Genomic DNA, 21742 nt, shown 5'->3' with positions numbered 1-21742 from the left:
AATTGCATGCTTCAAACGTTGTGGTAACAGTTTGGGGAAGAACTACATATGGGTGTGATGGTCAGGTGTCCACATACTTCTGGCCATATAGTGTATCTTTAGGATTTTTTTTTTTTTTTTTACCAGTTAATCATTGACAGGATGAATGAATTTGCTGCTTCAGCCTCCAGTGATTAGTCAGAGTCTAGAAGTGCTCATGACTCTTCTCATGATCTCTCTCTCTCTCTCTCACACACACACACACACCATTACAAATGAAACTTAAACTCTATGTGGTTCTCGCTCCATCAATGAGACGCTTTATATAATATTCATATAGCCATTCTTTTTATTATATTTTTTATTTTTTTTAAAGAGGTGCAACCTATAGTGATTTATTAAAGGAAAACAAAACAATTGTGACATGCATAAAAGTTTTATAGATTGTATTTATTAAAAAATATTTATTTATTTATTTATATATGTGATTAAAGATAACAATAACACAAGGAACCACTGTTACCTCTTGTGTTGGGGTTGTAGACAGAACATGTGCCAATGGGTTATAACTAAGGGTTCATTCACAGCCAAACATGATAAAGTGCCAAAGCAAAATATCAGAGAAAAAAACAGGGAGGGAAATTATAGAGAACAGGTACATAAATTACTTAACAACCCTCTCCTCAAAGCATAAATAAATAAAGAAGAAAAAATTATACAAAAACACCAAACTGACTCACACAGCCATTCTGCATTCATTCTGCAAGTGTAAATTGAATTATGTTTAAAAGAAAAATCACGAGGGCGTGTTTTTGTTTGTTTTCTGGGCGGAGCACGTGGGAAAGCGCCAATCAGCGCGCGGAGTGTTTGTTTGTGGGCGGGGTTTGTGCTGTAGTTTGGGAGCGTTGTGCCTTAAAGCTTTCACGTTGTGGTCCTGAGCTCTCAGACTCTACCTGCTGTGGGATTTCTTTTGAAAATCTCTCCCTAGTGTTTATTGTCACTGCAGCACAGAGGAGGAAGTTTGTCCCGCGCACTCAGGCGATGGCGGAAGGCTCGTGCGCTTGAACGGACGCCGGACTGCTTTTCTTCTTTCTCGACCTTGTGCGGGGAGCAGACGCCGGTTTTCCCGCAGGCGCTCGTGCGGCGATGCTGAACCTGCCCGCGATGATTGAGGTGTCGATCCCGTCTCTGCACAGGGAAGTGGACGAGTCAGGGAAGTCACGCAAAGTGAGTACTGACTGCTCTCTCACTCATGCCAGAGTGTGTGCTTTTAAAGTCTAAATAAAGATACAAACCACTTTACCACTGTGATAATGAATCCTCTTGGAGATAAAGCATCTGCTCCACTTGTATCCTGCACACTAATCGATACTAATTTATTCACTTTCCATAATAATATGATTATTATTAACAGAGTTCTCAGTTACACCAGTCAGATATCAATAACTCACAAACCTATCAGATATCAAACCTATTATTTAGTATTCAGGACATCACACAGGACATCTCTAAAGCCTCAAACCCATTAAACCTGCCAAGTGATTTTATATATTATAGATCTATTATAGAGATCTATTATAGAGATATATTATATATCATATACTTCTTGATAGACATCTATATTTCACAAGAACACAAGCAGCCAAAGATGTAAAGTATAGTGCGACTTTAATCCACCTTTAATTCGCTCATCAAGCTGAATGATTGAATGACTAAACTACAACGGTGTGCTGCTTTAATAGTTCCTCCTTCCAGGCACATGCATTTTTCTGAAACAGTTCTGACTTATATACACAGAGGTCTGTGCCACTAATTTGACGCACACACACACACACACAGCCCATTTGGGATTCACACCCAGGCACCTGTCCACCATGTTACCGGGTCAGTGCCTTAACTCTCACCCAGAAGGCAATGAAGAAACATTTCCTTTGCTCTCTAGTACATGTTCAATCACACCATCCAGGATATGAGGTGATACCGATGGAATGATTTTTGTATGAAGCAACTTGGGTTTTAATTGGTATTCCAACACACACCGACTTTTGGCATGTAAAGTCGAACATGCTGCGACATGTGTCATCTGATGCAGTAATACACATCAGCTCAGTACAATATGCCAGAATCTAGTTTGTGTGTGTGTGTGTGTGTGTGTTTGATGTTTATCTCTCAGGCTAAAAGTAGAATCCTATAAGAGTCAGCTGAATCACAGCATGCTGAAAGGTGTTGATGTCACTCAAAGCTCAAATGCCATTCACCAAAAGCCATGCACCAGCTGCACACACTCAGCACTGTGATGACGCAGAGGAACTGCCCACTGTAAACTCAGATGTGTACTATGTATGTCTTAGAATGTATACGGCGGGGAATAAAACACAACACAGGTGTGCTCTTATAGGAAAAAAAGTGGAACGTTATTACACTCCGAGCCGATGAACTGAAAAACTTCTTGGATTTCTCAAATCATGAATGTTTTTTTTTTCCTGAATTTGAGAAAGCCAGACATATCAGTCTGTGTGTGACGGAGAAAAGCATAAATGGAATATTGATTGTGTGTTGTTGGACCACTCTGAGCTGGCATGTTGAACACATTGGCCTTGTGTGTAAGTGCCTGTGTGGACACGGGGGTCCTGTGTCTTAGGACTTCATTCTAGCGAATGCACGCAACCATGCCGTCAGTGACAATGGCTGCTCTGTGAGTGTGTGAGACAGAGTGAGTGTGTGAGAGTGTGTCAGTGAGACACGGAGGGATGGAAGGAAACAGAGAGGCTGAATGGAGCTCTTTGCAGGCAGTACTTCTGACCCAAAACACACTGCAGGCTAGTGTGTACCCTCAAAGCTTTCTCCCCAGGGGTTAAGAACAACGTAGACCATGCTGTGCCTTTTCCATTGCGTTCAAAGGATTCATCACTGTTGTAGTAAGGTTCTGTCTTAGCAGGTTTGAGGTTCTCAGCATCGCAACTGGCACAATTCTATAGCAGTGCAATTCACAAACGCAGATAAACAGGTGAAATACACACACACATATACACACACACACACACACACACACACACACACACACATACACACAAACACAAACACACCTTCTGTGAGGTCATTTTAAAAAGCTCTACTTGGCTGAACATCACAATAAGATTGTTTGGTTTAACATATTTAAAAATGTGTCGATATATTAATGTTAAGTTTTAATAAGCACATGGCATATTGTATTTCTGTTCCACGGTTAAATTTTGTGTAAAAGTATTTTCTAATAAAAAACATTAATATTCATTCATTCATCTTCAGTAAGCATTTATTCCTGGTCACGGTCTCAGTGGATCTAGAGGCTATCCCAGGAACATTGTGGACTCTGTATAGGATGCCAGTCCATTGCAGGGCCCCATGCACCCACACGTTCACCCACTCATTCACACCTAGGGCAATTTAGCACAGCCAATCTACCTACCTGCATGTTTTTGGAAGGTTGGAGGAAACCATTGAACACAGGAAACATGAACATGGGAAACTCTGAAGTGATATTTAATATTTAATAAAAAAAATTCATATTAAAAATGTATTTCAACAATCATATTTTTATGATTGAGTAAAACATGTTTGACACTAACAACTGTACATGTGATGACTTGATATGTGTCATGTATTATCAAGTCCTTCATAGCTATTTTATTATTGTGATTGCTGTTCTGACACAGTTTAAATTTTACTGTTATTTACTTTTTAGAATATTAGCATTATTCTTCTCTCTCTCTCTCTCTCACTCACACACACACACACACACACACACACACACTCACACACACACACGAAATCTTACACATTTTCCTTACTATCCTTGTAAGAAACTTCTACTGGTATAATTATTAATGCTTTGCTACGTTTGAATCTAACCCTCATCTTAATCTCAGTAACCTTAGTGGCTCCTTTACTTTTTTTAAACGAAATTAAAAATAAAAAAAATCCTTGTGGGGAGCAGCCAAATGTCATATTTATCTATTCTTGTGCAGATATTTGGTCCCCACCAATATATACACACAGTCCATTTGGGTTCCACCCTCAGCCAGCTGTCCATGTCCCTTGGACATTGCCATAATCCTCTGACCAAAGGGCAAGAGAAGGAAAGTTACTTTACATCCTCACACCTGCTCAGTTGTTCAGCCAGGATTTGACTGATGAGCCTAACTGTATAATATTGGGCAGCTTAAGTTACAATCTTTACCTGTCTACCTAAATAAATGAGTGTTGGTACAGAGGAGGCTATAAGATGAACCAGTGGGGAGCAGCAGTGCCACTGTAAACCTGCCTCCTCAAACCATTTAAATCCAAATCTTGTTTTGTGCTACACTCCAATGAAATAAGTGCACTTAAAAGTCTTTGTCTGTGTACTATAGACATAATGTGTTTGTCTGTGTGTTGTAGACCTACTGTTCGAGTCTATTTTTATGTTTATTAAACTCGAAGGTGTAATTTAGCTGAAGCAGCTGTCTTTTTTCACTGATTCACCTAGGATCATGATTGGGTAATACCAAAATTTTTCATTGGTTCACTCTAAAGTGATAGAGGAGACTTTGAATAGAGAATAGTGAAGAACAGTAGCTATTTATGGGGTTGTTACTAACAGGGACCTGTTAAATGTTCACTATTTAAGTAATACAAGGACGCTTTCCAACAGATTCTTCAGTCGTATTACTCTGAAGCAAAAAAATAAGTTTTAGTTCGGCACAAGTCAAGTTCAATAGCAAATAATATAAACGTTAATTGGAAGTAAATTGTATGCAAAACTAATTCCACTCAACCTTTTGTAGCTTGTATTCCTCCCTTTTAATGTAGGATATGTTTTACAGCAAGATTATGCAGCAGCAGTTTTTAAAAGACATTATAAAAAAGATTTAAGGCAAATCACAGGTTTATATATATTTCTGATACACAATCATTTCTGTAGTAACAACTTACACAGGGACTTGTATAGTGGGCGATCCACACAAATGTGTAATTGTTGATATGGTGAAGTTTTCTGTGAGATTCTTGAGGAGTTGTCAAGTTGTGTTTTTTTGTTTTATTAACAAACAAATAACATGATTGATAACAGGAACTAACCTGTTTCACAGACATGCCACAACATGTAACTGTAAATGGATTAAATGTTAATTAAAGAATAAAAATGACAAGGCGTGCTGACGGGATGTGAGGTGAAGTTACTCTTGCCACCCTCTTACCACCATGTATGATATCATTCTGTAATAAATATAAATTATTAGTGTTGGCATATTGCTGTGGTATAAGACGAATAAAACACTTTGGGATGAGCTGTTATTTAAGCAATATCGCACTAGCAAGAGTTAAACTGAATATCGGCACAGCCGTGATTCGCGAGTGCAATATTGCTGTTATACAACAGTTATATAAATAAGAAATTAATAATTATAAAATTAATTAATCATTATACTAAATATAAGCACTCTTGAAACTCTTGACTAATCAAATTAGTGGACTGGAACTAACTGTTATATAAAGGAAAATAAAATATTTATTTATTATTTTGGACGCAGAAATCTAGTGTGAAACAGATTTCAGGATTTGGCTCAAAAAGACCACGTTGCTCTAACCTGAAAGGGCAACTTCAGCCTGGTGTTGATGAGAGTCATGCTGTTTCTCACATTCCTGCTGGGTTTCCAGAGCACGCGGAGTTACACAGACTCTCCTCTCAGACTAACTCACTTAACTAATAAAGTCGACAGAACACACCACTCATCATGTGTAACATTTACACTGGAGTTTGGGAAATCTGTGTACTTTACTTTATTGCAAGCCGAGTTGAAACCTCACAAGGAATTGCCATTTCTTACATGCTGAGAAGAATTTTTTGTGTGTAAATCTTTGCCCCTCTCACCCTTAGGACCCAGTGTTGCATCACACAGGTACATTTCACCTTGACTTGTCAAAGCATGCTCGATTAGGCCTCTCTTACATTCCCATTCTCTCAACAAGGAACAAGTCAAAGACCTGTCCTCTCTCAGAGGTGAGGCAGATGAGAAGTGAAACCTTTTGCTCAGAGTGAGAACAGTTATGAAGTGGAAGTGAGTACTGCTAGTTCCGGTATTGTTAGGGAAAATGGGAAACTTCAAGGACGTGAAATCCTCAGTTGAAGTTTACCGGAAACTGAAAATGTTTCCCTGATAACAGCAAAGATCTGCAATCATGTTCAGAAACCTGAAATGTGTTTGAGTTATATTTTTGGCTCCTAAAAATGAGATTTTTGTTATATTACTACTACTAAACTTTGAAGTCTAACAAACTGATTAGTTAGTAGGCTGTACACCATAGCAAATATATTTCCCCATGAGGCCCTCAAAAGTTTAGAGAACTTGTACCCCAACCCCAATCTTAAATAAATTTGTCAATACACAGACTACAGCAGTGTCTACATAGGCTATAAATAACAGGTCCAAGTCAACCTAGTCATCCCATTTTCCCACATGAAAATAAGAGTCTTATAATAGAGCAGATCTGCCAACCCCAAAAAGGAATAATATGTAGTCCCACATTAAACAGTGGAAAAAAAGGTAACACAGTACATTTTCCTTATAATGTATAATACTTACATAAATCGCTTGTCTAATGACAAGTGACATTAGAAACTGTGAAATGGCTGACATTTTCTCTGTTGATCTGTTGTTTAAATTGTTTGAACACGTCTGAGTGCTGACCGGCATGGGACAGCAAAGCAGAATAACAGCGTTTTAAAGCAGTGTCCAGTGATCACTAGCGGTAACAAGACTTGTAATGTGTTAGATTTGACACATTGTTGTAGGTGTAGTTAACTGTTTTTAATTAAAAAAAAAAGAGAGAAAGAAAACCAAAAGTGGTGTTTTTGACCATTTTTCGGTAGCATCTGTAATACATTGTAAGATATTAAAGTTGTGGGGGCCCCAAAAAGTGAGTCGTCGTTTTAATGCTTTCTCTCAGTGGCGTACTTATCATAAGAAAAGGCCCTGCCCAGGGTGGGATGTGAGATAGAGCAACTGAGCAAGTGCTGGAGAGTCTAGGGCTGAGAGTTCAGGAACCATTACCGTCAAAAGGGGAACAAACTACTCGTTTACTTTAAAGAAGCAGCATTCCTCTTTTATGGATGTTATCTTCAAGAAAAGCAGGAGTCGGGGCCGGCTGGCTTCATTTACATGGAAAACAACAATTTCACTGCTATATATATTGTTTTTTATGGTTTTGCGGATGTTTAGGGTTCAGTCTGACGCTGCTGAACCCAGAGTGCTTTTTCGTGCTTTGTTGCTGCTCTTTATTGTAAGAAGGACTTGCATTTTTTTTCATTAAGGTGGAAGCTGTCATCCTTTTTCTTACAAAATATAGTAAACTGATGTTAACTATATACTTATTTAATGTTGATTCAATCAGCTTGATAGATTTCTTTGTATTCTCCATTTACCTTGACAGAAAGCGAGTGCGCAGTGTAAGGAAATGGAATTAAATTACTAATGAGATGGGCGAAGGGGGGCAGGGCTTCCAGAGATGTCACGTTCATGTTGGAGAGCTCAAAACACCTACACAATTCAATTATTCCTGATTCATATGTCAATTGACTCATCTGCTGTTCTTATTATTATGGAAAAAAAAAGAAGACTGCTCTATTGGCATATTTTTTCCAGTGTACGCTGATGTTAAATTGCAGTGCTCCTACTTAAAATTCGTGAAGGTATGCAGGTCTGATAAAGTAATTTAAATATTGATTCTTCTGGTACTTTCAATGTCAATCACTGAAGAAACTGCAGCGAGGACGTGCCCCACAGTTTGAATACCTAAGCACTGTGGTAATACATGTTCAGACAATTTTTGAGAAATGGTAATTATTAAACATTTGAAGTTTAAGTGATTAGCTTATAATGTTCCAGTTTGTAATTACTAAACAAAATATAAATCAATCTCAAAATAAAAATGCAATTCAAGTGCGTACTTCTGTGTGATTCTGGTGAACTTCAGTGACCTTTTGTTGCCATGATTGAATGCATCACATTCGTTGGCTGTTGCTCAGTCATATAACCTTCTTCTTCAAACTGTTTCAGCGTTAAAAAAAGATAATAATAAATAGATAATACATAACCTAAGACCAATGATAAAAACCTAAAATCATAATATATAAAACACATTATTAAAACCAAGCTGGATGTTGGGATAAAGTGCAGTAAAATGTGCAGAGAACAGCTTATGGCACAGAGTTCATGAGCCTCACAGCCTCAGGGAAGAAGCTGCACATCAACTGAGGCTGCGCAGCCTTCTGACTGAGGGGAGGAGGGTGAACAGTTCATGGGCTGGGTGGGTGAGGTCCATCATGATGTTCGTTGCTCTGGTTCTACAGATGCTGATATAGATGTCCTCTAAAGAAGGGAGGCTGCTATTGGTCATTTTTTGAGCAGATTTAACCACTCTTTGCAGCGCCTTCTTATCAGCCACAGAGCAGTTGCCGTATCAGACAGTTATAGAGAATGTCAGGACGTTCTCCACCACACACCGGTAAAAGGAAGTCAGCACAGCAGCACTGAGGCCGGCCTGCTTCAGCCTCCTCATAAAATACAGGCGTTGGTGAGCCTTCTTAATGATGCTGGCTGTGTTCATGGTCCATGTGAGGTCATTGGACGTGTGCAGGCCCAAGTATTTGTGGATGGTACACCACATATACCCTAAATATAATTGTGGATGTTCTCAATTGGACCGTCTAATGATTCCACTTGCTAAGAATTATGCTCAAGGTTCATTCATTATACAGTGGATAACTGCATCAGGATATTATAGTCTTAAAGCTTACACTGTACTGAAATCAACAATGACCCTGAAGCTTATACTGAAGATCTTTCCAACAAGCACTGCTTGACACTGTAGTATATGGTTGTAGAAGAGTAATGGGTTTGGATGGGTTTCATTTTGAGGCTGGTTTCTCTCAAGGTTTCATGTCGTCTCAGGGAGTTTTTCCTCACTGCTGTCGCCTGTGGCTTGCTCATTAGGGATAACTTTAAATCAGGGGTGTCCAATCTTATCTGGAAAGGGCCGATGTGGGTGCATGTATTAATTCCAATGAAGCAGGAGCCAAATCTCATTCAACCTGTTTAATCAGCTGATCTTGGCTTTCAATAGACTCAGGTGTGGCTTCTGCTTAGTTGGAATTAAAACCTGCACCCACACCAGCCCTTTCAGGATAAGATTGGACACCCCTTCTTTAAATATATCTATATCCGAATTTCTGTAAAGCTGCTTTGTGACAATGTTCATTGTTATTGGGCTATATAAATATTGAAAAATTGAAGTGGAAATTGAATTATTATTGTTTGTACCTGCTTTTTAATTTTTCTTTAATGGATTTTGATATTTTTTTAATTCGGTTGACTAAAGCATTTACTGATGATGACTGAATGAACACAGTAAACACATCACGTAGCACCATGTGATCACCTCGCTGCGTCCAATACAGTCCCATGTTGATGAACATAGCCTTTATTTGTCCCACGAGCTTTATATCTGACTCATGAACGTAACAGCTGACTCTTCTGTTAGGTGTTGCATGATCCCAGTCCCAGTGCACACCTTTATTTGGATTCATGCATGATTGCAGCTAGGTGTTAGTGACTGTGACTGTGTATTTGCAATGCAAATAGGGCCACAGATCATAGATTGGCAAGTCACAGCCTCTATCTTCTTTGACTATAGAATCACTACAGCCTTTTAGACGCAGATTTTAAGTTCAAGAGTATTTTCTGTTTAACTTGATTAAGACTCCTGTGTCTTGATTAAGACTCCATGTGTCTGTGCCCATTAGTAACTGGAAAGTAATCCAGAACACTTTTGCTTTTGTTTGGTGCAACTGTGGCTTCTCCTTTTTGGCAGACTTACTAGAATAGCTCCCACTTCTTGTAATGCCCCTGAAACAGAAAACTGGTGAGGCCCAGAAACAAGCACGTTTAGCTCCTTCTCTTTATATAATCGGGAAAGATGTGTCAGAACTCAGTAGCCTGTCTCACTGAGCTACAATGACGAGTCCTGATCTCTATTGACTGGTTTTGCTGAATAGCTAGCTGCCACATCATCATAGCATTCATACTACATGAATAAGAGATCAAAAACTATCAGAGGAGACATTAGCACATTTGACAGCGATGCCATATTTATCATGTGTTAATATTAGTTGGGTATACAGTATGCAGAAGTCTGGATATCCGTGTGGTCATAAACATGTCAGTTCACTAGAGGGCACTGTTTGAAAATCCCTTGGAAAGGACAATTATAGAGTGTGTTTGTTGTCGTCCACTTGTGTCAGAACTGTAGTTTCTCTGTTTCACAGCTCTTCAGGTTGGAGATTTTGTTCAATGGAAGGAAGCACTTTGTTCTGCGGCGGCAGAGCGATTTCCACATGTTGCACCGGAAACTCAAGAAGATCCTGCAGCTGCCTGAATTCCCCAGCAAGAGGACCCAGCTGCGCACTAAACCCCTGGAGCAGAGACGGCAGGAGCTGGAGGACTACATACAGGTAGAGCAGGAGGTCACACACCTACCTCCTCTATATGCTGCCTGTACAATATTGGGGCATAGTTGTAATGTTACAGTAATGATTTCTGCATGTAGGTGATCCTGTATAAGAATGAAATGGTTCCTCAGGAGCTGCTGGATTTCCTGGAGGTGAAACACTTCCACACGGCAAACAAGATCTGTGGTTTTCGGTATGTACTACACCTACGTAGTAACGTTATCACGCTGTGTGTAGCTGCACAGCAATTCCATGCAAATGTCAACCTCTCCCTTCAAAAAAGGACATTTGAAATGTTAACTTGTTTATATTTCACTGTTTTTAACAAACAGTTCAGACGAGTCACATCCATGATGCAAAAATGTCATGTCCATAACACCAGATTTTCTTAATCTTAATGTATTCCTAACACAAGAAATATTTTCAAATCTATACTTTTTTGTGATCTTTCATGTTATACATACTGTATGATGAATTCTGCGATGGTCTTTAAAATTCAGGGTAAAATTCAGAAAATGTGTAGTCACCCTCCAAAGTTGTTGATGATGTCACATCCATAATGCTGATAAATTACCATGTCCAATGGTTATTAAATGTCTACACACCCCTGTTAAAATGGGAGATTTTTGTGATGAAACAAATTAAATCAAGATAAATCATGTCAGAACTTTTTCCACTCTCAATGTGAAATTACAACGTATAAAAAATCAAGTGAAAAGTGAGGGTGGAAAAATTCTGACATGATTTATCTTGCATGAGATTTCAAGATTTCTCTACATTGTTCTCAAGAGGTTAAATGACAACATATACAGATTGACTCATTGACCCTAAGCTTGTCTCTGCTGTGAGACATTTGTTAGCGAATGTCAGTCCAAATATAACCATCTATTAATGCTGGAATTGCCCTGCTCGACAACTGACCTCCAAGCACTGTGTACCACCTGATGTGTATTAATCATTTTTAGGATTAAGTGTAATAGGTGTAATAACATTTTTTGTGATTATTATTGTTTTAGTGAAGAACAGCAGAAGGACACACAAGAACAGGTGAAAAGGTAAGAGTCTTCTGGAGTACTGTTTATGAAAAATGCAGGACATGGTTTCATCACTTATACTGATGCAGAGGATTAGGTGCAGAATTTGATATATAGGAATGCTTAATGAAAATGAGCAAAACGGCAAATTCAGAAACAAATTCCCAACTACATGCATTCATTTATTCAATTTTGTCACTTTATTGTCCTCTGAGGGGGAAAAAAAGGAAAAAAGTTTGGCACCAGTATTTTAAATGAATGAAGCTGAGTAAAAACCAGAATAAAATCCTATTCATAAAGACATTTATGTAACTTTATGTAACTTTTGTAACATTATGTAACTTTTAGTATTTCTTTCATTGGATCACATTAAAACAAAAGAGCTGCCAAATTGTTGTTGAGGTTTTGTTGAGTTGCATAACCTGCATAAACATAAAATATATAATTGTTTAAACCAGTAGCAGAAATTAAAATGTGTGTGTGTGTGCTCATGCATGCATGTAAGATGATTTAAAACATTGCAAAAAAAAAAACCTCTTAAAAAGAGAAAACAATTAAATTAGCTTCTTGGAGTGTGTACATTATTAAATCTCAGACTGTAATTGCCTGCTTTGCTCAGATCCACACAGCTCTCATTGGGTAGCTATAAGGAAAGAGACCTTGTTTTTTTCTGTGAACAGATTTGCTTTGGTTCTGGTAAAGATGAGTATCTGGGAAAAATGTGTTTGTCAGGAAGTTGAAACTTGTTCATGACCTTAGATTCAGATTTCAGGAAGATAACATGAAAATATTGAACAGATTAAGTTTAATCTTAGCAAGAGAAAAAACTTTTACACGGTAATTGGTTGGGCTTTTTCAGAACAGAACAGACTGCTTCTTTGTCTCGTGTCCATTAAGCATTAAGTGAAATTTTGTAAATTGTTAAGCATTGTTATGTAGCAGCAATTTTTATTATTTTTTTTTTGTGCTTACTATGACTACCACCATTTCTTTCCTGATACCTTTCCATCAGTAACCAAGGACCTCGGTGTACCTTACACATTAAAAGCTTGACATTTCATTTTGTCTTCCCTAAGTACACTTTGGTAAATTGTTAAATGATATTAAGTAGCAGTGTAAAATTCGCCTCACTCGTATAATTAATCTCTTCTAGCTGTGAGCTGCTCCATCAGAGAGTGGTGGGTTTCTCATGTGACCCCTATCTCCTTGCCTCCGAGTCAGGTAATGCATACATTAATATAATCACCACTAGATGTCTTACTTGGCATTGTGAAAGAGCCAGTGTTGCCTGGTACATAGATTTTTTTAAGCATCATTTTTGAATGAATGCTTATAACAATTTGTGCACTTGTGAGGAGATCTAGGTGTCTAGACATGCTTAGTTTATAAGCCTGTGAAGATAAAAATGCTTGTGAATATCTGTCTGCTGTAGTGGAACAGAGATCCTGTGATGCAGCACTCGAGCGCCTTGGGTTAGGGTTAGGCTTGGTACGCAATGTAGGTTAAACTGAGTGCACCCACTGAGTGCTGTAATGTATTAACTGCCATTTGCAGACACAACAGAATCTTTTACAGACACAATATTGCCTAGAGAACAGTGTCACAAATATGGTGTCACAAATATGTGAATTTTGCAATGTGGACATTGATACAATTCCCATTTTTCTTATATTGTGAAATATTTAATGAGTACCTAGAACACCAGTCATTCCTCGGATAATCTTTTATACACTGGCAATTAGTTCTCACCGTTGAGTAGCGATGAATACAGACCTCCGAAGAAGTCTGCTTCTGACTCATGACTGTTGCATGACGTAAAAACGAGCAATAAAAACATTCCCTAGAGAATGACGTCACAATTATGGGAATTTTGAAATGTAGACGTTGATACAATTGCCATTTTATCTTACACTGTGAAATATTTAAAGAGTACACAGAACGTCAGTCAGTGCTGTTGGCTATTATTTCTCAACTTTGAGTTGAAACGAGTACAGACCTGCGAAAGAAATCTGCTCCTGACTCATGACAGTTGCACGACATAAAAATGAGCAGTGTTTTGAATGCGACTGATGATCAGCTTGAGCTGCATGGACACAAGATCCTGTCCACATGTCATATGTGTAAAGAATATACAACATCAATTTACCATACATTAACACTAAAGAGCAACTAAACAGCAGGTGATCATTCATTTTCTATGTACGTGTGTGACACGGAGCAACACCAGCAAGCGACAATGTGACATCGCAACAAGTGGCGTATGAACTGAGATTTTCTCAATTCTGTGCAAATTAGGTATGACGCAGTAAAGCAATAAAACCAAATTTGGCTCGAATGATTCCTCGGACCGATTCTGTGGCTCATGTGGTCTGATGTTTCTTCAGTTCCCCACGCACAACTTTAGTTCCTACCTGCAATTAGTTCCTGTTTACTGTTTGATACACAAAAAAACTGAGAAAGACTTATAACTGTGGTTTCGTCTTATCCTATAATATACAACCTCTTTTTTTAAATGAGCAAAGAAACATGAAAAGGAATTAGCAGAGATCATTAGTGCTTTTGGTGAGTGTACATAACTAGTACATTTATCCTGCTGTGCTAATCTTCCAGTGAAGCTAGTATAAAGCGTCATATGTAACGTGTAAATCAGAAACCCAATTTTCACAATGATTAGTGCATGGTTTAACTTGTGTTTAAATTAGCTTTGGAAGCTATATATAACTACTTCTAATCGTAGTTAAGAAGGTGTGTAGTGCTGTAGTGCACCAGGGAGCCAATTTCTATCCTGAACAAGTAAATAAATCCTTATTTCATATAAACATAACACCCATCTGCATCCTAGGCAGAGCTTAATGGCGCCTATTAGTCAACAGAGGAACTAATAATGATCCACATCTGTGCTTTCTGATTAACATTTACACATCACATGTTCACATTAAGCCACATTGTATTTTGGACTGTATTTTAGTTCGATGTCCCCGCATGCACAATTGTGATTATCAGCGTATTTTGTTGTTTTGTCGTTGTTAATATGTACTAGGCTTACATATTGTACTTGCTGTAATTTTTGATAATTTTTATTATTTAACTGCAAAACAAGAGTTTTTTTCAGGTTACACTCAAATGTACACCAGACATGAGTCTGATCGTACAGATGCTAAATTGATCAATATTTGAATGTACTGTATACAAGTTTGACAAATATCGTGTAGTTTCTGTAAAGAGCATCATAACTGCATTATTTAAAAAAAAGTTCTAATTAAGTAGCATACTGCTGAAGATAAATCAAGTTCATGAAAACTCATGAAATACATCACCTCAGTTTTTCTATCTCTTCCTGCAGATCTGCCGGACGTGGTTGTAGCCGGTGTCCTGCAGGGCTTCTTCCCCAGAGACAATAAGGTGGGCTTTAGGACATGCTCCAAGCCCAGCATTAGGCATGTTCGCAGACTTCCTTCTATTCCCTCCATCGTCATAGACAGAGCCAGCCTGAGCTCATTACCAGAAGCGCAGACAACCTGAGACACGGGACAGGTACCTTTTCCAACACTGACCAGACTGACCAGGGCTGGTGGAAATGGTGCTTTTATTATTGGAATAAAATCCCTCAGCATTGATATGGCTTCTGTTAGGGTCATCTCTGTAAGGCAGGAAGGGGAAAGCCAGTACTGTTTACATATTCTGCTAGGTTTGGAACTTGGAGTGTTCTGGAGATTTGGTATCTCTCGCTCATGCACTTTCAGTATGCGCTTTATCCTGGTCAGGGACACGGTGGATCCTTTCCTGGAAGCACTGGGTGTGAGGCAGGAATACACCATGGATGAGATGACAATCCATCTCGGAGCACCATGCATGCGCACACAAACATTCATACCTTTATCTTAGACAATCCAACTACCAGCATATTTTTGGAAGAGAGGAAGAAACTGGAGAACTCAGAGGAAACTCACATGGACACGGGGAGAACATGCACATGAACCCAAGTTCAGGATCAAACCCAGGACCCCGGAACTGTGAAGCTACAGTGCTACCCGCTGAATCTGATTTATGATTAATTTAACATTCATATGATATTGATGTAATTTATCTTCAATGTTCTTTCATCTTTATTTTAAAGTTTTACTAAAATTTGAGAAATGTGAAATGTGAAACCTGAGCTTGGCTCACTTCAGTAAACATTAAATATATAATTTATATTACAGAAAGAATATTTCAGGTGATTTTGACCAGTGTTTGGTCAAAATTGTTTTAAAAATGACTCATTTACAAAAGAAAATATAAATTTGAAAGCATTTTTGTCCACCACATTACCTCTATATTGTATTTGCACACACCTGACATTCAGAGGATCCTCAAGCATGTGAAGAGGCTTTTATGTTTACTGTTTTATTTTGTGTATTTTAAGTACATTTACAATTGGTATTGCTATAAAATAAAAAAAAAAGATGGCCTGGGATAATGGAATTAACAGAACAAGAGGGTAAGAGAACGTCTCTGTTGTAACTTGGAGGAGTTACAAGACTTCCACTGTAACATCCGAATCAATGAATGTTGATTTATTTCATTCCTAGTCTGTTTGTACTAATTTTAACAGTCAGTACTCTGCTAATCCATAAACTAATCCACTCACTTCACTTATATTTAAACCCATGTGGTTTCTTGTGTAAATATTTCCTAAAAGAAACAGTGAGTGTGTGTTCATGGTCTGTGGTGTGAATATTAAAGTGAGGCACACAGAGCGGTTAACAAAACCTGGATCCTTTATTGAAGATTTGTTTACAAAAAGCAGGTGTTAAGTGGGTCAGAGTGTGTGACCGCGTGGAATGCCTGTTCGAAATGGACCCAAGGTGGACCGCTACAGATGTAGGAGTGTGAGTCGGGTTGGGTTTAAGTGCCAAACACACACACACACACACACACACATGTACATACATATATATGCCACTAAAATATTAGTGGTACAGCACACCTGCTAAAACCCCAGAACCCCACAGTCCTGTTTCTCCCCTCGGGGTGATTTACTCCTTCGGGACGGCAAAAGGCTTTTCCACCTCGATTTTGCCACATTCGTGGATGATGACGTCTTTCAGAGGTTTATCCCTGCCGTCTGTTTTTGTGCCCTCAATCTTTCTCACCACATCCTGAGGGAAAAAAGGCCAAGTAAATACAAAGATTCAGGAATAAACAGGAGCAGCAAAAACGCTGGTACTCCAAGTCAAATCAAGTGGGTTTTTATTGTTATTCCGCTATGTAGCTTGTATACATTGGAACAAAATGCGATTTCTCCAGGTCCATGGTGCAACTTGGACCTGGACTCCAACAAGACAAGACTCCATCACCACTTATCACTGACAAATAATTATAACGGTTTTACAGGATGTTAAAGGATGATAAATCCATTTCCTATAACATTTTACTGAGATTCTGAAGATAAATGAAGAAAACTCACCATGCCCTCCAAGATCTTGCCAAAGACGACGTGTTTCCCATCGAGCCATGGCGTCTGCACAGTGGTAATGAAGAACTGGGAGCCGTTAGTGTCTTTGCCTGCGTTGGCCATGCTCAGCCATCCTGGGCCATAGTGCTTCAGCTTGAAGTTCTCATCAGGGAAGCGATCACCATAGATACTCTTTCCTACCAAAACAGCAGAACAGAACCGCTTACACACTTGTAATGGGATCACGTTTTAATCTGACACTTCAACTAGACCACACTTAAACTAGACATGGCCTGTAGAGAAGCTAAGGGGCATTAATGCACTTAAATTGTAAAATAAAGTTGTTGTTTTTTTTAACAACATATGATCTGTAACATTGACCTAAAAGTGCTCTAATGCAGTGGTCTTCAAATCTAATGCAGTGGTCTTCAAATTACAGTCTTGATGGCCTGAATTTTTTGGGTGGAAATCAAACTCTACGATTACTAAATTCATATTCATCACTGAGTTCTTATATATTAGCTGATTTGACTGGTTTCTTGAATTGAGTGTGTTTAATCTAAAACTCAAAGACAAGTAAGACTATAAGTAATGTCACCTTAGAGTTAATGTGTTCTATAGGTGGAAAGGTCAGGAATAAAATGCTCTAATATGTGAAATGTTGGACTGTGTTCATTTATATTTATATGTTCCTTAGATAAATCTGTGGCGAAGGGGATTTTTAATTTATTTTAGAGGTAAAGAGGTGCAAAAATATGCTCTAATACATATATCCATCACCCAAAAATAAATATTTAATGATGTTAAAGGTGTAGATAGAGGACAGGTTTCATACCACCAGTTCCATCTCCTCTGGTGAAGTCACCCCCCTGGATCATGAAGTCCTTAATCACACGGTGGAACTTGCTGCCCTTGTAACCGAATCCTTTCTGTTGAGGCACAAGAGCACTCAGTGTAACTCGCTTCTGCATTTATTCAGTACATTACATAACAGACAATAATCTTAATGTGTAAGTGAATTTGGTCGAGTAAGTAAGGATGAGAGCTCGCACCTCTCCTGTAGCCAAGGCCATGAAATTCTCGGTGGTCTTTGGGACGGTTTTTCCAAACAGTCCGATGACAATGCGCCCTACGTCCTCATCTCCAATTCGGATATCGAAGTATACCTGAGACAGGACAGAGGGGTTGTGGGTAAAAGCATGTCATGTACAGAAATGGGAACCTACAGGATCGTTTCAGAACAGGATGAAGGAGTGCTCAAAAACAAATCCGGATAAATTTCATGAGCTGGGACGCTCCAAGACATAAACTATATAGCCAAAAGTTTGTGGACACCTGAGCATCACATTCATATGCAGTTCTTCCCCAAACTGTTACCACAAAGTCTGAAGCACACAATTGTACAGAATGTCTCTGTATTTTGTAGCATTACAATTTCTCTTCACTGGAACTAAGAGGCTGAAACCTGTTCCAGCATGACAATGCCCCTGGGCACAAAGCGAGCTCCATGAAGACATGGTGTGTGAAGGTTGGAGTGGAAGAACTCGAGTGTCCTGCACAGAGCCCTGACCTCAACCCCACTGAACACCTTTGGGATGAACTGGAACCCTGACTGAACCCCAGACCTCCTCACCAACATCAGCGCCTGATCTCACTAATGCTCTTGTAGCTGAATGAACACAAATCCCCACAGCCACGCTCCAACATCTAGTGGAAAGCTTCCCAGAAGAGTGGAGCTTATTCTAACAGCAAAGAGGGAATAAATCTGGAATGAGATGTTCAAAAAGCACATATGGATGTGATGTTCAAGTGTCCATGTTTCTTCAAAGGCGTCAAAATGCTACACTTTATTATTATTATTATTATTATTATTATTATTATTATTAGTAGTAGTAGCCTGTTTTTGCGAACTACACGTCCAGTCTCCAGCAACCTCATCCGGGTATCAGAATCTCTGTATCTCCACACAGTGGATCAAAGCTCACTTTCAGGGTGGCTAAGGAAAGAAGTAGTGAGACTTGCAAATTAGCAGTTTTTTTTTTTTTTTTGGGGGCCATACTCTAACGCGGGTGTTTCTGGGATATGTAGTTTTATTACACCATGATGGAACAAAGAAATAGACTACCATCATTCATACATATTTCTTTTCTCTTTCTCTCTGTTTTTAATATTTTACTTTTATTTTGACACCATAACACACATTACTGCTGGCTTGCTGAAAACAGTGGAATTATAATCAAATACAAGCTATTTTCAGTGTAAAAATGCACAGAATGACTGCTGTACAAATATACACAATATATACATATATGAAAAAGAGCAAAACTGCAAGCGCTAACAATTAGCTGCATTCAGAAAAACGAACCAAACCTGTCAGTCAGTACAGAAACTATCCTCTCCTCCGCCATGTTGAAAGTTTACGGGTGCGTCCCAAATCGCATACTTGTGCACTATTCTGCGCCATTTTGTAGTTTAACTAGTGTGAGTAGTGTGTTCACACTGAAAATTCCAAACAGAACAAGTGCACTTCAAGTACCCGGATGATGCACTTATTCAACCGAAAACACTTCATGCACTCAACGGTCGCAGCTTTGCTTACGTAAGGGAAGAGGGGCGGGGCTACCAGGCGCTGACGTTGGCACAGATTTGCTCAGCTCAGAAAAAAAAGGTCATGTTGGGTATAAAAGATAACTTTGACATAAACAGTAAAATGAAGAAATTCACTTTCGTTGACTCTGGCTATTCTAGGCTAAAGCCAGCAGCGTCGCATTACGTGCGTTTGACGTCATTTACCATCGACGGGGAAACGGCTTGTACTTCCGGTTAGTAAAAAACCGTTAAGTGTTCCATTTGAGACCCTTCTAAAATTCATACCCTAGACGGTAGAGTGAGTAAATAGTGTATAGTGTAAGTGCACAGTAAGTCATTTGGAACACAACTAAAGACTCCGCCCATCTCCTCCCAGTCGTAATTACGACTTAAGGTAAAATTTTTATAAACACAAATCAAAGCACCTGAAAGTGAAACCTCGGTTTTGTGTATTTCATAATGAGTTTCTTTCTTATACAAACGGTGATGAAAAATAAAAATGCAATAAATCTTTTTAGCACACAGAATAACATGATTTACAAAAAAAGCCCCTTAAATTAATTAATTTATTTATTTATTAATGATTTTTGTTCCTCTCTTGTTTGTTTTGATTTGTCCTTTCATGCACGTGACCCTACTGTTCTAATATAAACAATGTATTGCTGTTGCACACGAAAAATTGCAATAAATAAATAAATAATCAAGACTCGAGGAGTCATTCATGTCCAGTTTCCTAGTGGGAAACGCGTATTCACGGTAATTCCGGGAGCTCGTGAAGGCAGCATGAATGCATTCAGTCCAATCAGGAGCGAAGCAGGAAACTCGGCTCGTGCGCAAACGCGCACTGCGCACGAGCCGGTTAACGCAGACGTGGCCTACACGCGCCATTACACAGCACTGACAAACCCAGGGACAGGCCTGCTGCATGGGCTCACACACTCACCATCGGCACTGTTATTAACTAATAAACTTACTGATGCATCAGCGAACAAGCTACAAGCTTCACTACACCTCATCCACATGCACCAGCAGCACACAGGGTCATGAGCTATAGAGTGATTATAAACAGGCAAAATGTTAGAGAAAGACAATCAGTGTTTATGTGTGTGTGTGTGTGTGTGCAATCTTTCTCTTTGTATATGTGTGTGTGTGTGTGTGTGTGTGTGTGTGTGTGTGCAATCTTTCTCTTTGTATATGTGTGTGTGTGTGTGTGTGTGTAGGTTCAAGGTTCTTGATTTGTCACATACATGTGAGGTATTAATGTAGAGGAATGTTTTTCCTTAGTGTCTCATCCCACAATGCAACAGTGATACATAATAAAGCAGAATGTAATGAAATAAAATGTAAAAATAAAAATAAAATAGAATCTAGTAGACATATAGGCGTTACATGTAAAGATATGTTTAGCAGTTTTTGGAGGAATGTTTAGTAGCTTTATATGCTATATAATGCTTAGGAGTGTGTGCGTGTGTGTGTGTGTGTGTGTATGTGTGCATATATGCGTATGCGTGTGTGTGTGTGTTGCGACTAGATTTTACCTATAGATAGCATCACAGGAGGTTTTGTCTGCAGTGTTTCTTTACCTTGGCTGTGACTTTGGGTCCTTTCTTCTTCTCATCAGCCTGAGACCCGTTGGGCAGCAGCAGGAAAAACACTGAAGCCACAATAATCGTAACCGCTACCAAGAACTTCATCTTCCTCTCACAAGCCCGCACCATGAAACACCCAAAACTGTACGTGGTGTGTGTGTGAAAGGGGTAAATGTTGCAGGGGGAACACCGGGGAGGTGGGTGGAGAGCCTGAGCATCCGGGGAGGAGCCATGAACCTCAACACAGCCAAATCCATGTTCAGCCCAGCAAGTCCCGCCTCCTGCGCCATGATTGGCTGGTAGTTTGTGTGCTGTCCAATCACTGGCTTTATGTGAATGTCAGAGTCAGAAATGAAGCACTGCTCCTTTATTGCCTGCAAACTACTTTGGCAGCTAAGTCTACACTCCTGAGCAACAAAAATTGAGCTAAGCCCAAAATGGCAAATATGAAGCTTTTAATGGTCTTAACAAGAAATCATTGGTCAGAAAATGAGCAGGAATGAAACAAATGCACTCCTGAGAGCTCCTGTGCCACCACTTGCTGGTTTCCTTTTGCTGCAGTGAACTGTTTGTTTGTGGAAAAGCTAGA

General features: G+C 39.1%; 2 protein-coding genes across 2 annotated transcripts; one reads left to right on the top strand and one right to left on the bottom strand.

The window, feature by feature from the left end:
- The first annotated feature begins 881 nt into the window (after nucleotides 1-881).
- Nucleotides 882-16276, top strand: snx22 (sorting nexin 22). Its single transcript, XM_026919396.3, has 6 exons — nucleotides 882-1206; nucleotides 10322-10507; nucleotides 10603-10697; nucleotides 11521-11559; nucleotides 12692-12759; nucleotides 14882-16276. Exons 1-6 carry the CDS (start codon nucleotides 1126-1128, stop codon nucleotides 15058-15060), a joined length of 648 nt encoding a protein of 215 aa, XP_026775197.2. The 5' UTR covers nucleotides 882-1125; the 3' UTR covers nucleotides 15061-16276.
- A 4-nt stretch (nucleotides 16277-16280) lies between these two features.
- Nucleotides 16281-21333, bottom strand: ppib (peptidylprolyl isomerase B (cyclophilin B)). Its single transcript, XM_026919395.3, has 5 exons — nucleotides 21148-21333; nucleotides 18028-18141; nucleotides 17811-17904; nucleotides 16988-17172; nucleotides 16281-16679 (listed from the first exon to the last, which is right to left on the bottom strand). The coding sequence occupies exons 1-5, from the start codon at nucleotides 21280-21282 to the stop codon at nucleotides 16557-16559; spliced, it is 651 nt and encodes a 216-aa protein (XP_026775196.1). The 5' UTR covers nucleotides 21283-21333; the 3' UTR covers nucleotides 16281-16556.
- Nucleotides 21334-21742: the final 409 nt, after the last annotated feature.

Source organism: Pangasianodon hypophthalmus, chromosome 9 (genome assembly GCF_027358585.1).
Source record: "Pangasianodon hypophthalmus isolate fPanHyp1 chromosome 9, fPanHyp1.pri, whole genome shotgun sequence".
Taxonomy (NCBI): domain Eukaryota; kingdom Metazoa; phylum Chordata; class Actinopteri; order Siluriformes; family Pangasiidae; genus Pangasianodon; species Pangasianodon hypophthalmus.
This window is presented reverse-complemented; position numbering and strand designations above follow the sequence as displayed.